This window comes from Talpa occidentalis, unplaced genomic scaffold, assembly GCF_014898055.3.
Source record: "Talpa occidentalis isolate TD23 unplaced genomic scaffold, MPIMG_talOcc4v2.1 talOcc4.7, whole genome shotgun sequence".
NCBI classification, from domain to species: domain Eukaryota; kingdom Metazoa; phylum Chordata; class Mammalia; order Eulipotyphla; family Talpidae; genus Talpa; species Talpa occidentalis.
In genome coordinates, this window is record NW_023605083.1 from 81,737,491 (window position 1) to 81,751,943 (window position 14,453).

A 14,453-nucleotide genomic window follows, 5' to 3' on the forward strand; every position below is an offset into this window, starting at 1 on the left:
ATGTGGGAAAATAACAAATCAAAAAACTGCTCCAAAGAGGGTAGGTATGTGCTCAGGGATTACTGCACATTCAAAACTCATCTGTGGGCCTCCGTGGTGGCTTAGGGGTTAAATCTCACCACTATGGCCTGAGTTTGATCCCCGGCCAATGAGCTAACCCACATATGGCGCAGCAGACCTCTCCTTGTCTTGCCCGCTGATCCCTCAGTGGTGTATTTCAGTAGGTCTGCTGTTCTGCTCCCCACTCTGTTTCTGGTGAATCCTCTCACCCCCAGTTCTCTACACAAAAATAAATTAAAAAAAAAATCAAAAATAATAAAACAATTCATTTCTGCCAGTTAGAACCTCCCCAAGTCCTGAGCCCTCCAGGTCACCCTCTGGCCCCGTTCTAGTCTAAGTCTCACCCTCCCAGCCCCTGCTGTGCTTTCATTTTCCACCCCTTGCGCCTATGCTTAGGCCTTACACACTGTACATGCTTAGTGTTGGTTGGTGAATGGATACATGGGTAGGCTGGGAGGTTGGTGGCAGTAGGTGAAGAGTGGGAGACAATCAGGATCCACAGTAGGAGAAAGTATGGGTGAGTAATGAATGGATGAGTAGATTGGAAGACGGGCAGGACACAGATGGCTGGGTGGATCAGCAGGTGGATAGGTGAGTGGATGGATGGATGGATGGATGGATGGATGGACTGTTGAATGGGCAATCAGGTATGTAGACAGAAGGGTCAAGGAAGGATGGAGCTCTACGAGACAGACCCTAGCTTATGGTATGATAAAGAATCTAGCCAGAGCCTGGTGAAGACAGAATGGACTTGTCCTGACCCCTTGGCAGGGCTGCCCTAGAGTGATACATGCACTGACTGGACCTCCACTTTTCAGTTTCTGTTCTGGTAAATCAGCCCTCTGCCTACCTTGGCCTTAGACTGGAATCTTCTGGAGGACAGTGCCTACTACTGGCCCATGTGCAATCAGTACATGCTTTGGGAAGAAACTGGCCATTTTCTCGGAGGGATGTGGATTAGACTCAAGTTTTAAGTCTAAAAGGAACTTTGAGATCTGTATTGCTATAGTTTGAGTTACGGTGACCAGGTCTATTCTGCTCTTGAATCACTGGTGTACAAACGCCTAGATTCTCAGTTGCTTTGCTCCCCTGTCCCTAAAGCATGGAAACTATGGATGATGAGTCCCTCAGCAGTGTCCCCAGGGGTGGCAGGTGGCAAGGAATTGGTCCCTAAGTTATGGCTTCTAGGGGGACCTCCAAGGATCAGAAGATGCTGGGGCATAGTAAAGGGCAGAGTGTGCAGTGTCAAGTCTGACTGGGGGGATCCACTGGAGGGGACTTGCAGTCATGTCAACAGCATGTTCAAACAATTAATTGTGGCTCTAACCATTCCCACTTTGTGCAGGAAGCAGGAAGGGGCAGCTGTAGAATGGGAGGCTGAGCAGATGGGAGTCAGCATCCCAGACAGAAGACAGCGAGGCGGGCGTCTTGAGATATCTCTTGGTCTGGAAGACAAGATGCCCCAGGCCAGCCCAGCCCAGCTGAGTACCTGGACTCCCAAATCCATGCCTGACTTTTAAAGGCGGGGGTGGGGGGTGGTGGGATTAATCAGGGTTTGTGTTCTTCCTCCAGGTAAATTTCTCTTTGTGGGCTGTAAGAACTAAAGGTTGGGGTAGAAATAATGTGAAAAAGAAGCCAGGCTGCCGGGATGCTCCAGTTCAAACCCAGTCAGATCCTTCTTTCTGCCCAGAGCCCTCTGAAGCCTTCCATCCCACTCAGCGCAAAAGCCAGAGACCCCATGGGGCAGGCGCCACAGAGCCAGCTCCCACTCACTCCCGTGTTCACCCCCAACCATCTCTGCCTACCCCCTGAACCGTCTCCTCCTCAACTCCTACCCACCCCCACCCCAACACCTCCACCCAAACTCCCGCCCTGCCCACCTCTGCCCGCTCTCCCAACCTGCCCTCAACTCCTTTCAGGCCCCCAGGCCACTTGCTGTACCTCTGGCCCAGGTCCTCCCCACCCTCCTTGGATCACTCCCCCAGCAGCTGGAAGGGGAGCCCTGCCCCCACCTCCTCCCAGGCGCTGCCTAAATGACCACCTATGACAGAAGAGGTTTTCCATGGTCATTCTGAGGGCAAACATCTTCCAACCTTTTTTTGTTTCAGTACTTAATATTTCTTTTCTTTTCTTTTGTTTTTTTGTGGGACCCTCGCAGGTGGCCGGGGAATGGCCCAGCGCTCAGCCGCGGCGCCACCGGGGGAGGCCCACTTAATATTTCCCCCAGGACCTGATGCCTCCTGATGGTGACTCTTCCCCATTGTCCGGCGCTTTCCCAGCAACTCCCCCACCCTTTACAGAACGTGAGCTCTGGTCCCTCCCGTTTCCAGTGCCTGGAACAGTTTTGGCAGATAGTAGGTATGGAAGACATTAATGGGGGAAAAAGTGTTTTTTAAATCTTGGAATCATGTTGAGATAATCCCTCCATGCAAAAATTTCCACTTAAGACTGACTACTTTAGAAACATTTCGGAGCATTCGCCCGTGCCTGTGGGGGTGGGAGAGGACACAGGGAACCCAGGCGTAACCTCTTTGCTTCCAGGCCAGCGGCATTTCCCCTCCATCCGCGCAGGGTCATCGCCCAGCTTTGCCCACCCCATTCAGCCGGCAGGCGTCCCTCTGCCCTCCACCTGGTGGGGCTGCTAAGGCCCTGAGGTGGGGATGGCCACTGAGTGGGCCAAATGGGCCAGGGCAGCAGGAGGTGGAGGACACGCCTTCTCCCCCACCACGCACACACCCCAGGGCCAGGGCATAAATACCCCACTCCATTCGGAGAAGCAACCCCAAATCGGCACTGTCCTCCAAGTATCGTTGGCCAGTGCGCAGAGGAGTGGGGCCAGGCCATGGAAGGAGGAGAGGATGCATGTCCCGTTCACCGGCGCCTGGGCAGCCCGCTCCATCCACTAGCCCTGGGAGGCCTGCGGGGACCCGCCCATCCCTCCTCTCCCCGGCTCTGCTCCTCAGCCATCACTTACAGGCTGGGTGCCCCTCCCGCTGCACTTCCTCCCCCCCAACCCTTCTGCTTGCTCCTTCTCTGCTTCTTTGGTTCTCCCCTGGAGATGGGGAAAGTCCCTGAGCCTGAGTCTGAGTCTGGGTTGGGTCTGAAAGTCCATCTGCCTGCCCAGACCGGTGATCCTGAGCCCCTCCACATCCACCTGTAAAGGGGGTGAATCCTCCTTCACAAAATGAATGCCTAGCACCTAAGGAGAATCCAGGAATTCCTTTGAGACTTGCTACCCACCCAAACATCTCCAAGGTGTGTCTTGTTTACTAAACCTGACTCTTCCCCCAGGGCAGGTCCAGACTCCCTGTGCCCCCATTCGGTTCTCATCAAGAAAGGCATGGAGTACACCTGCCCCCCTCCCCCCAAGTCCTCCGAAGCCTGGCGCTTCCTCCTCCTCCAAAACCCAGTGTCTTGGAACAACATTAGAAGCCAGAGAAGTTTTGCCACATGGATTTGGGTTGTGTCAAAAATGTCTGACAAGATGGACCAGTCCCAGCTGGCTTTCTTTACACGCCCTTCCTTCCAACACAGCCAAACTGGGGTGCAGGCAAGCCAAAGATCCGAGGGTCCTGGGACACCTCCTCCTTGTCCCATGTCCAGAGCATGCTCCCTACCCATGAGGGACCACAGCCCCAGAACAGTTTCTACAAGGCTTCCAACCCTGGGAGCTGGAGGTTGCTCCAACTCTACGTGTACCCCAGGGGCAGGAACACAGGAAAGAGAAGGTATCTCTTGGTACACTCTTGTCCTGTTCCCCATCCCCCCAGGTCACAGGCACCCCCACCTTTCCACCTACGCTGAGAACCTGGGCCTGCCTTCTGTTATGTCAGCTCTGCATCTATACCATGTCCCCACTACGGTGTGGCACATGGAGGGGGTGTGTTCTCTAAGAGAGTCTTCAATTCTACCATTCAGGAGTGATATGTGGGGGCTAGGCAGACCTTCCAGGCCCCTTTCAACTCTGCACCTCCTGTCGCTGCCAGTCTCTTACTGGCATGTGTCACAGTTGCCTCTTGATCAACCTCTGGTCTTGGCTTTGGGATCTTGCCCTGCTTACAGGGACAGCTGCTCCTGACCTGATCTGGCCCTGCCTTCCCCTCCAGCTTCTCCTATTATCTCCCACCTCCCAGGCTCCAGCCACAGGACAGGGCTGTTTCTTACCCAGCAGCAAATCCCCCTTCCTTCTGGGCAGAAACCACCTTTAGCTGAGGGTTCCTCTGCCCCTGGCAGCCCACAAATCTCAGAAAGGGATGCCCCACCCTAGCGCTGGCTCCTGATTTATCTCGGCCTATCTTAGCATCCCAACCCTTCTGCCAGTTCAGACACCCTGGAGCCAGGCAGCACTGGCATCTGCCTTGTGGCTGTTACTCTTGCAGAGGGGACATGGGGACTTATCTGTGCCCAAATAAAGCAAGAAGACACAGTGCCCAGGCGTAGCTGCAAAGGAGGGGGAAATTGCAGACAAGCCTCAGGTCAGTTAAGGCAGAGTCACCTCCCTCCAAGTAATTCACACCATTCTTGGGTGTTAACATGGACTCACTCCCCAGCAGGAAGGACAGGCCAGCTGCTATGGGGAGCTGGTGCCATGTTAACCAAAGGCAGAGATAAGACTCAACTACTTTTGTATCCATTTTTCTAATAAGAAGGATGGTCTTCAAACTGAAAAAGCAAGAAGGTTATATAACAGCAAATGTGGCTCAAGATACTTCTGGCTGCTTTCAAGGTCTTCTATTCTCAGACTGCTGGAAACAATGCAAGAGGGGCTGGAAGCCAGAGGCAGATAAGGAGGGAGGGCTGAGGATTCTGGAGACTGGCCTCAAGGTGTCCTAGCCCCCAGGACACCCCCAGTCTGGGACAGCCTCTCAAAGATGTCTATTTAGGAAAAAACAATCATAACAGCAGCAGCAGCAATCCTGATATAGTGCCTACTCTGTGCAGAGACTCGACTAAGCACTTTAAACAAACATGTTAAGTGGCTGAAGCCCCACAATCATCCAGTGAAATGAGGACAATTGTCACCTCTATTTATGACAAGTAGACAAAGGCCTAGAGAGGACAGAATACAAAAGCAAGACCTCAGAAGCCAACACAGGTTAGGGGTGTTTGGCCATCATTTTAGGAACTCGCCCTAGAACTGCTCTCCCTGGTTCATTGTCATGCAGGGCCAGGGCCGCGGGGTTGGCCATCTCTGCCTTCCTGCAAAGGTCAAGCTTGGTGTACTCATGTTTTCATCAAATTTCCTTGTCTTCTCTTTTCTACCATGATTCTACCATGATTCTTAAATTAGGGAGCTAGCAGAGACCAGCCTAATACACACACATATGTATATGCATATGCATATCATTTCTATTAACTGAAGCCCACACTTTATTCAGGCGTCCTTAGTTTTTCCCCCTGATGTCCTCTTCTTGCTTCAGGATACAATATGACATTAATTGTCATGCCTCCTCAGGTTCCCCTGGCTGTGACAGTTTCTCAAGACTTTGAGTTTTTGATGACCTTGACAGTTCAGAGGTGTACTTGTCATTTGGTTGAGTGGGATTTGTCTGATGTTTTCCTCATGACCAGACTGGGCTGATGGGTTCTGGGAGAAAGGTCATGGAGGCAAAGGGTCATTCTCAGCACACCATTCCAAGCATGCATACTGTGGACATGACTTAGCCCTACTGATCCACATCAGCTGTGGCAGGGTTTGCCAGAGTTTTTTTTACGGGAAAGTTACTCCTTGCCCCTCTTTCCATACTGTGCTTGTTAGAAAGCGGTCACTTCACACAGCTAGTACTTAAGGGCTGATTCCACCTCCTTGATGAAGAATTATTTACACTATTTGAATTTTTCTGTACAGGAGATTTTCCAATTCTTTATTTACTTATTCATTCATTCACTCATTCATTTATTCAATCACTTACTTGTTACAGCATGACGTCATGGCTATTTATTTTACCCTTTGCAGCTAGTATATTTTGATTTTGCAAAGCATTTAATTTTGGTATCACAGGACTCCTGAGGGAAGTTTGTAAAATGTGGGAATTAGCTCTGAAAAGTTCACTGAGTCCCACATCTAACAAATGACAGCTATCCTTCCTGCAGCATGGGGGGTTGGGAAATCAACGCTGCTACCTGAATTTTAAACAAAACAGAAACTGGGAACAAAGAATTTTGGAGGGGCCCCCCACCCAAATGACATTCCTATTCTATGATGCATATGTGGATGTGCTGTGTAGTGAAAAGAGACATAAAATGAATTTTTGTGGGTCTTGGTCAATACACTACGAGTAGGTGATGCACCCCACAGGCACTTCGGGGCCCTGTCCGTGGTCCTGCCCCGTGTTTCTCATCAGCCTTGCAGTCAGGCATAAACCACCCACTTCTCGAATCAGCATCCTGCTCCAGCACAGCATCTGAGAGTGACTTAATTCTATTATCTGACTAAGTGGGATGAAATAAACAAGATGAAATTAAATAGGAATAAGGTCCAACTAGAGTTTATATTCAAGAATTGACACAGATAACAGGAGTGATCTTATTAACAAGCCAGGATTTTTGAAAAAAAATGCCTTCTTTTTTTTTTAAAGGAATTGCATTAGTGAAAAAGAGACTGAAGGGAACAACAACCGGATGCATCACAGTTCTGGAGAGGAAATTGGTTTAAATAAAATCGCAAAAATAGACATTTTGGGATCCAATAGGGAAATCGAAAACAGACATTTTGAGGTCAAGTAGGGAAATCTGAATAAGGTCTGCATATTAAGTGGGATGAAAATTTATTGAAGCAGAAAAGTGCTGATCATTTACTGAGGAAAAATCAGGTTATAAAACAGTATGCATGGCGTGATCTCATTTTATGGTGAAAATCTACATATAAGCACAGAAAGGTATCTGAAAAGATGTGACCAAGGTGTCACAGGGGGGCTCCCTGGGAAATGCGCGCATAATACTTTTCTTTTGCTTGCCCATATTTCTAATATCTTACAGTACATACAAACTGCTTCTGTAATAATAAAAGACTATGCTTTAAAAAGAAAGAAATCACTGACCCTACTCCAGGATATAAGGAAATTCTAGGCGGGTAGAGGTCCCTAAGAAAGATCTCGGCTGTTTGGTGTCCAGAAACCTAACATGCATGGAAAGCGTGGTGTGCCATTCAAAAGGCAGCCCCATCCTGAGCTGCTTGCATGTGTGTGAGGTCTTGGGCTGGGGCAGTTCTGGGGTCTCCTGCTAGTACTAGAAAAACCAGGGCACACAATTAATACAAGGCAGCTCCAGGGCCAGAAGCCAAAGGTTTGGCTCTGGGGGGACGGGGTGTCCTATGGAAATGGTTTGGGACTTCAGGAACAGAGTCCTTCTCCAAAGGCCCAGGGAAGGGAAGATGGGAGGGTGGAAGGAGTGGACAGAGCGCTGTTTTCAAATATTTAAAGGCTGCCACATAGACGAGAGACCCACGTCTGAGTCTCTGTAGAGAACCTCAAAGACTAGTGACAAGCAGGTTTGGCCTTAGAGTGCGGAGGGAGATTGTTCTAAGGACAGGAGCTGTCCAGCTTGGGGATACTGTGGTGAGGCTTGCTGGGGTTACAGGGTTGATGGAGGGGTGGGGATAGGGGATGATGGGATGGGGTGAACTCCCACCAGGGATTGCTGGGAAGACCTTCCCATCACAAGGTACAGTGGTTCTGAGGCTCCAGGTTTCAGTCAGAGGTGGCACTTCTCCCTGCTGCCTGTGTCCTGAGAGAAAGGACCAGGGGGCCTCTCTCCCTTGCTAGGGGGCTGCTCAACCTCCAAGAACACTAGTGTGGGGAGGGATTTGGCTGGTTGGGGGAGGAAGAAGCATCTTGATGGCTGGAGGAAATGCCCTCAGCAAAGTCCTGCAGGGGCTGGGTAAGCCTGTAGAAAGGCTGGGTGGGAACCAACAGGAACTGCAGCAGTGAGCTTTCTGGGATAGGGACCAAGCTCTCAGACTTGACACCTGCCTCATCCTCTTCCACCCACTACTCCCTGGAAACCCCAGGTCCCAGTCATGCCCAGGTGCCATGGAGCGATCATTATCATCTCCCACTTGCCAGGTGATAGGGAGGTATGGATCCGACCTGGCCATGCCCTAGTTTCTCCCAAATACTAGAATTCTAGGCACAAGCTGTCCCAGGAGGAGAATGCCAGTCAGTACCCATTTGAGGCCTGTGGCCATAGCTGTCCTTGGAAACTCACTACTCAGGGTTTCTGTCCCCAAGAGGAAACCTTGGTCATTCAGAACGGGCAGCAGCAGGACGACAGGGACGCTCTCCTGCCAGGTGGGTGCCTGCCCTCCTCCTAGACATGTTCATCAGTCCCCATACCAGGGGACCTAGGGGCATTCATTGCTATTCCTTGGCCCTTCCCACCGGCAGCACCAACCCTCCGATGCCAGCCCTGCTAACAACCAACATTAACTCCTGCCTTCCCCAGACAGACCACAGGATACAGTCCTCAGCGGCCACTCCCTACGGTTGGCTTCGGCTGGCCTGCTGCAGCTAACGCAGCCAGTCCCCAGCCTGTCCTGCCCAGGGTCAGCAGGTGCTGGGCTCAGGAGAACCCAGAACCCAGGATGGCCCTCGGCGGCGGGCGGGGCCGGGTGGGTGCAGTCAGGGAGTCAAGGCTACTGAGCACTCCTGGATGTCCCCGCCGCCCCTCGGCTAGGCCCAGCAGAACAAGCGCCTGACTCCTCACAGAGAACTGGAATTCCAAGCCCACAAATCTCTGATTCTCCACAGGTTCTGAACCTCCTTCCCCCGGCCCCCCCCAACACACACACACACACACACATCCAGGGGGCTGCGGCCCGTCAGCGGGACCCGCACTGCGAGGGGGGGAGGTGGGCAGAGAGGCCCCCCGGGCGGCCTGACGCGTGATGCTCGCAGCAGGCGCTCTCGGTGGAAAGGGGGGTCCCACAGGGCAGGGGACACCCCCTGCTCCGGGGGGCGAAGGGGCGCACGGGTGGGCTTCCTCCAGGGGCCCGGGGTGGCGTGGGGAGCAGCAAGGGAGCAAGGCGGGCAAGGGAGCCGGGGAGGAGACGCGGCGGCCGGCGAGGCCCGGCCCGGGCACGGGTGGGGGAAGGAGCGCCCCGCGATCCGGACGCGGCGCCCCCGCGCGCCCCCCGCCGCGGCCCTTACCTCCTCGCCCTGGCCGAAGCGCAGCCCGAGGGCCGCGACGCGCTCCACGCGCAGGAAGCCGTCGGGGTCGCGGCCGCACACCTCGAACACCTCGCGCAGGCGGCGCACGGAGCGCAGCAGAGCCGCGGGGGCGCCCGCCCAGCCCGCGCCGCCCGCCATCCGGGCCGGCCCCGCAGCTAGCCCGAGCCCCGCGCCGCCCGCCGCCGCCCGCGCCGCGCGCCCTGCGCCGCCGCCGCCATCACCGCGCGCCCTCCGGGGCCGCCCGGCCGCCCGCGTGGGTCTGCGGCGCGCAGCCTCCGCCCGGGGGCGGCGGCCGAGCCGTGTCAGCAGCGCGCCGGGCGGGCGGGCGGCGGCGGCGGCGGCGGGCGGGCGGGGAGGGGCCGGCGCGGCCGGGAGGCTGCAGACAAAAGGAGCCGCGCGCTCCCACGCGGGCCGCCGCCCCCTCGCTGACTCAGTTTCTCCCGCGTGACCGAGCTCGCCCGTTCCGCGCGCGACCGGGAGGGGGGCGCGCGGCTGTGCCCAGAAATCAAAGCCGCCCGAAGGCCCCGCCCCTCCGGGGAGACGAAGGCCGGAATCCTGGGGCCACCCGCGCCCCGGAGGCCAGCAGCCCCTGGGCCTCCCTCTGCCCGCTACTCCCGGGCCAGCCTGTCCCCGCTTATCGTGCCGATTGTGGGCACCTAGCGGTCCCGCGCGCAGTGTGCCCTGGGCGTTCCTGGATTTTGGTGTTCAGCGGTTGCATCCATCTGCAAGGAGGCTGAGACGCAGAGAGGTTGAACTGCTTACCTTCGGTCACACAGCCGGTGAGACAGGGCCAGGGTTCCTGTCTAGTCCAGAGCCAGATGAATCTAGACTTCTGCTCTGAATCCCTGTGCGGCCTCAGAAGGAACAGAGTAGTCTTCAGGTTTAGGACCCCCTAACAGCACTTCTGGGGCCAACTCCTAGCTGGAAAAGGGTGCAGAGAGTAGGAGCAGGGCACAGCACCCCAGCCTGGAACAGGGACCCTGAGACAGGGAGGTTAAGGTAGGACCAGGCACAGGCTGGAGGAAGGCAAAGCAAATGGTTTCAACTAAGCTTGCCTGGGGACACCCAGCTCCTTAGGAGGGTCCCTCTCTTCACTGGGTTTCTGTTCTCACCCCTCCCTGGCAGCACTTGAATACCCAAATTTGGAACCCTGAACAAAATCTTGGCCTCCAGGCCTGGACCTTAGCCTCCTCCCAGCAGTGCTGAGCTGAATCTCCACTAGCTCTTGTGCTAAGGCCAGTCCCACTTGAGTCCCCTGCAGGACCTGGCTCATTGCTCAGCCCTCCAGGCCCTTGCAGCACCAGTTGCCTGCAACCCCAGTACTGGTCTTGGCTGAGTCCACCTCCACTTTTGCCTTCCAGCTCAGGTCAGTTGCCTCTTCCATGAAGCCGTCCCTGATAGCACTCCATCTTGCCTGTTCGTTTTGAGTTATGATCCCTTCCTCCAGGTGCCTATTTATTTATATTTATATAATTCTCTGGTGGGAGGCCAAAATCCCCGCCCCCCCCCAGACCAGGAAACCCTCCAAGACAGGACATGTCTTAATCATCTTCTTGTCTCTGGTCTCCAGTCAAGGGTAGGTCCAGAGGAAGCCCCTACCTGGAAGAGATAGGGTCCTACTTCATCATCCCAAGGGCCAAGAGCGGTGTAGGGACGCAGACAGGAAAGCTGGGACCCAGCTCTGCATAGCATGGCCCTCTCAGGGCCTCAGTTACACCTCTGTGGCCTCTGCTCAAATCCAGGTATATCCTGTGCCTATAACCAAATCATATGGTTTCTCTGATTGTGAACCAGGCTCCTTCTCTCCAGCCCCAGCTCCAGAGGCAAACCTAGCCTTCATCTGTCCTTTTCTTGATACTTTAATTCTCCCAGAAGCACCTTCTAGGAAGAGAGTCGTGAGACCAAGCTGTAGGGAAGTAGGGACGAGAGGCCATGAATGCCACGCTCTGATGAGTGAGGGCTGCTCTGTTAGTTGGATTCTCCTCAGCAAGACACTAATATCTTTGAGTCTCAATTTCCTTATCTGTACAATGAGGATAATTAAAGTAGTACCCTTAGGGGGCAACTGAAGATTATATATGCAAAAGGTCTGGGTATTACTTCCCCTTCCACCTGCCTTATGAAATGCAGGAGGGAGAGAAGCAGGGGGAGCCAAGGGGAGGAGAGACTGGCTGCTGGAGGTCCAGTGAGCCCACTGGCTGAGAGGCAGGGAGTGAAAGCTGGGGCCTGCTACCTGCCCCGGGACTCCTACATTCTTCCTTCAAAGTCAGCTAGTGCCCATTTTTTTCTTGCCCATAGGCTCAGCGCAGAAAGGAAATGGGTAGAAACAGGGGCTAATGCGATGAGATGAAGAAATGGCCCTTGAAGTGCTCCCAGGCATCAAATCCCCCCAAAGGAGGGGAGACAGTGGAGCTGGGACATCTCCCCCACCTCAGCTGACAGAAGTGGGTGCCTCAGATGTGAATGTGAATGACTCCCCTGTGAACCAAGCCTGAAGCCCACCAACATATCGGTGGTTTTCCTCCCAAACAACAGGGTCACAGCAAATTCAAAACTGCAGCTTTACTTCAGTTGGTGCCACTGGGCATGGGCTCTGGGTGGTCCCATTCTTTTTTATTCAGTGTTTATATTGTACCATCATGCTGGGGTGTGGGTGTGGAAAAAGGGAAGCAGCCATAGCCCTTGTCCTTGCTGAACTGGTAGCCAAACAGTCATGACCCAGTGTGATCAACGATGAGTTCCCAGGCTCTGGGAGCCCGCAGGGGCCTGCTCAGAACCCTTGGAGATGGTACAATGTACAAGCTTCCTTAGCGGTAGACATGGATCAGAACCCCAGGGCTCCCAACTCAATCCCATAGCCCAAAGTGCAGCCCAGCAGATGCAGCTAGAAGAGGACACCCATGCTAGAGCCCAGAGCCTGGGAACCTCAGAATGGAGGGGGTTACCCCAGGGAAGCAAGAGACCCATTTGGGGGAAGAGTGAGAAGGCCAAGCATTCCTCACCCCATCCCATCCCCACCTGGAGCACTTCTACACTCCTCACCCTGTTTTGTCCCCTTCCTCTGGCCAGCAACTTTCCTTCCAGATTCCTGACAGTGGCACCTCCTGCAGGAAGCCTTCCCTGACCACACCCTCCCCTCCTCTCCCCTGTGCTCCTAGGACATTCAGAGTACACACTGTGAAGCCACCCTCCTGATTGGGACAGGGCTATTGTGAGGTCGGGTGAGTTAATATATGTAAATATCAGAACAGTGAGGCCAGTAATAAGTGCTAGCTGTTGTGATTGTCCTTATGTCTCTCATTCCTGTTATTTATCCTGAGAGCATCTGGGAGGTAGATGTGAAAGATCACACAATGCCCACAGGTCCCCAGGACTCTTTCTCTCTGGAATCCCAAACAGCTGAGCAGCTCCCAACTAGCACAGTGCCCAATATACACAATTCAGGTCTGTAAAGGAATAAAAAATTTAGTAAGGAAAAGGTATATGGGGCGTGGTAGGCTGGAAAGTGGCCCCCAAAGATACCCACATCCCAGCCCCTGGGACCTGTATTGTTACCTTATTGAAAAAGAAACTTTGCTCTTTTGTGCGATTAAATTAAGGATCCTGGCTCTCCAGATAGGCAGTAAAGTCTGTTATGTGTGTCCTCAAAAGATGGAGGCAAGTTGACACAGGCACAGAGAAAGCGACGTGGCTACAGGGCAGAGGTGGGAATGACCTGGCCATAAATCAAGGAATGCCAGCAGCCTCCCAAAGCTGGGAGAGACAAGCAGTGAATTCTACTCTAATGTCTCTGGAGAGAAACGTGACCATGCCTACTCCTTGATTTTGGACTTTGGCCTCTCAGACCTATAAGAGACTAGGTATCTGTAGTTCTGAGCAGTTTGCTTGCAGCTTGTGGTCATTTGCTGCAGCAGCCACAGAACTGCTGCCTGATATAAATATCAGGCAGAAGTTACTAAAGACTAAGAGTTATTAATAACTAAATGTTATTAAAGACGGGCTTTGTAAACCCAAACAGTTGAGTAGGTCTGCTGCTCTTTTAGCCCTATGGCTCTGGGTAAGTTAACGCCTCTGAACCTCAGCCTTTCTATCTGCAAAGAGGGAATAGAAGTTCCGACCTTGCAAGAGGTCCTGCAAGTTTTTAATGATAAAATAAATGCAACACCCTTGGTGCAGAGCTTGGCACAGCCCCAGCATGTGGTGGCGTTATGTGTGTCATTACAGAGGTTTAGAACCAGACTGAGGGGGAAGCGTTTCTCATTTTCCTCTACAGATCATAACTCCATCATCCATGTTGTCTGGAAATGGGGCAGGAATCACAGTTTCTTCTAGCTTACAACCTGCAGGGTTTTTTTTAACCATGAATAATTATCACGTTGGAGGAGAGGCAGGTGGTGTGAAACTACTTGCTTTCCTCACCTGTCCTAAAATACTCTGGGACAGCAATGGCTGGGCGCCCAAGATCACGAGGCTTTTGGTGGCAGAGATAGTACCACAAATTTGGTGTAGAATCTCATGCATTAGGCTAAAACACCACTACCAAACCCGCCACCCCCACCTAAGAAGCTTAGAAACAAACAAAAATAAATTCAGCACATTCAATTCTGAGTGTACATCTTGGAGGGGGCCTGGGTCAGACAAACCAAGTTCACTAAGATTTAGAGGCCAAGGGACTATCAGGTCTTCCTGCCTGGAACCCCCACCAACAGTCACACTGCCTGGGGTGCACAGGAGGGTCACCCTGGCGTTAAGCTCTCCAGAGACCCGTGGAACAGACTGAGGGGGTTAGCGAGGTCCCAACACAGGGCCTGGCCTTTAGTTAAAGGAGCTAAAGCAGCAAAGCTCCAGCTCCCTGGGGACCAGCCGGGTTCTCCTGTGCCCCCTGCTGTTCAAGGAAGGTTTTTAAAATTTAACATGGCTCCTGAGAAGGAACAGTTCTTTCCTAGACTTACTGACTTGAGAAATAAGTATTAAGCATCTGCTACGTGATAAGCCCTGTCTTTGGCTCTGGGAAGCACTCTTTGAACTAAATGAAAAATTCTGCTCATTTCTCACGGGTTCTGGGGAAGTTCTAGGCCTCTTCCAAAGCAGCCTGAACGTGAATAGTAGTGAAATTATTTTCTGGCACACAATGTCTACACAGGAGTGACTGGGACTTGGGGGCTCTCTAAGAGCCAGGCCCAGGGCGAGGCACCAGGGAATAAGTTGTCACACTTACTTTGGCCC

At 53.2% G+C, this 14,453-nt stretch overlaps 1 protein-coding gene across 1 annotated transcript in view; it reads right to left on the reverse strand.

Annotated features, from left to right (window-relative positions):
- RAB11FIP4 (RAB11 family interacting protein 4) overlaps positions 1–9,390 on the reverse strand; it is a 104,931-nt gene extending 95,541 nt beyond the window's left edge. The window contains exon 1 of the mRNA XM_037495455.2: positions 9,207–9,390. Coding sequence (XP_037351352.1) covers positions 9,207–9,365 — 159 coding nt within the window. The 5' untranslated portion in view covers positions 9,366–9,390. The remainder of the gene's footprint in view (positions 1–9,206) is intronic.
- Between the last annotated feature and the right edge of the window lie 5,063 nt (positions 9,391–14,453).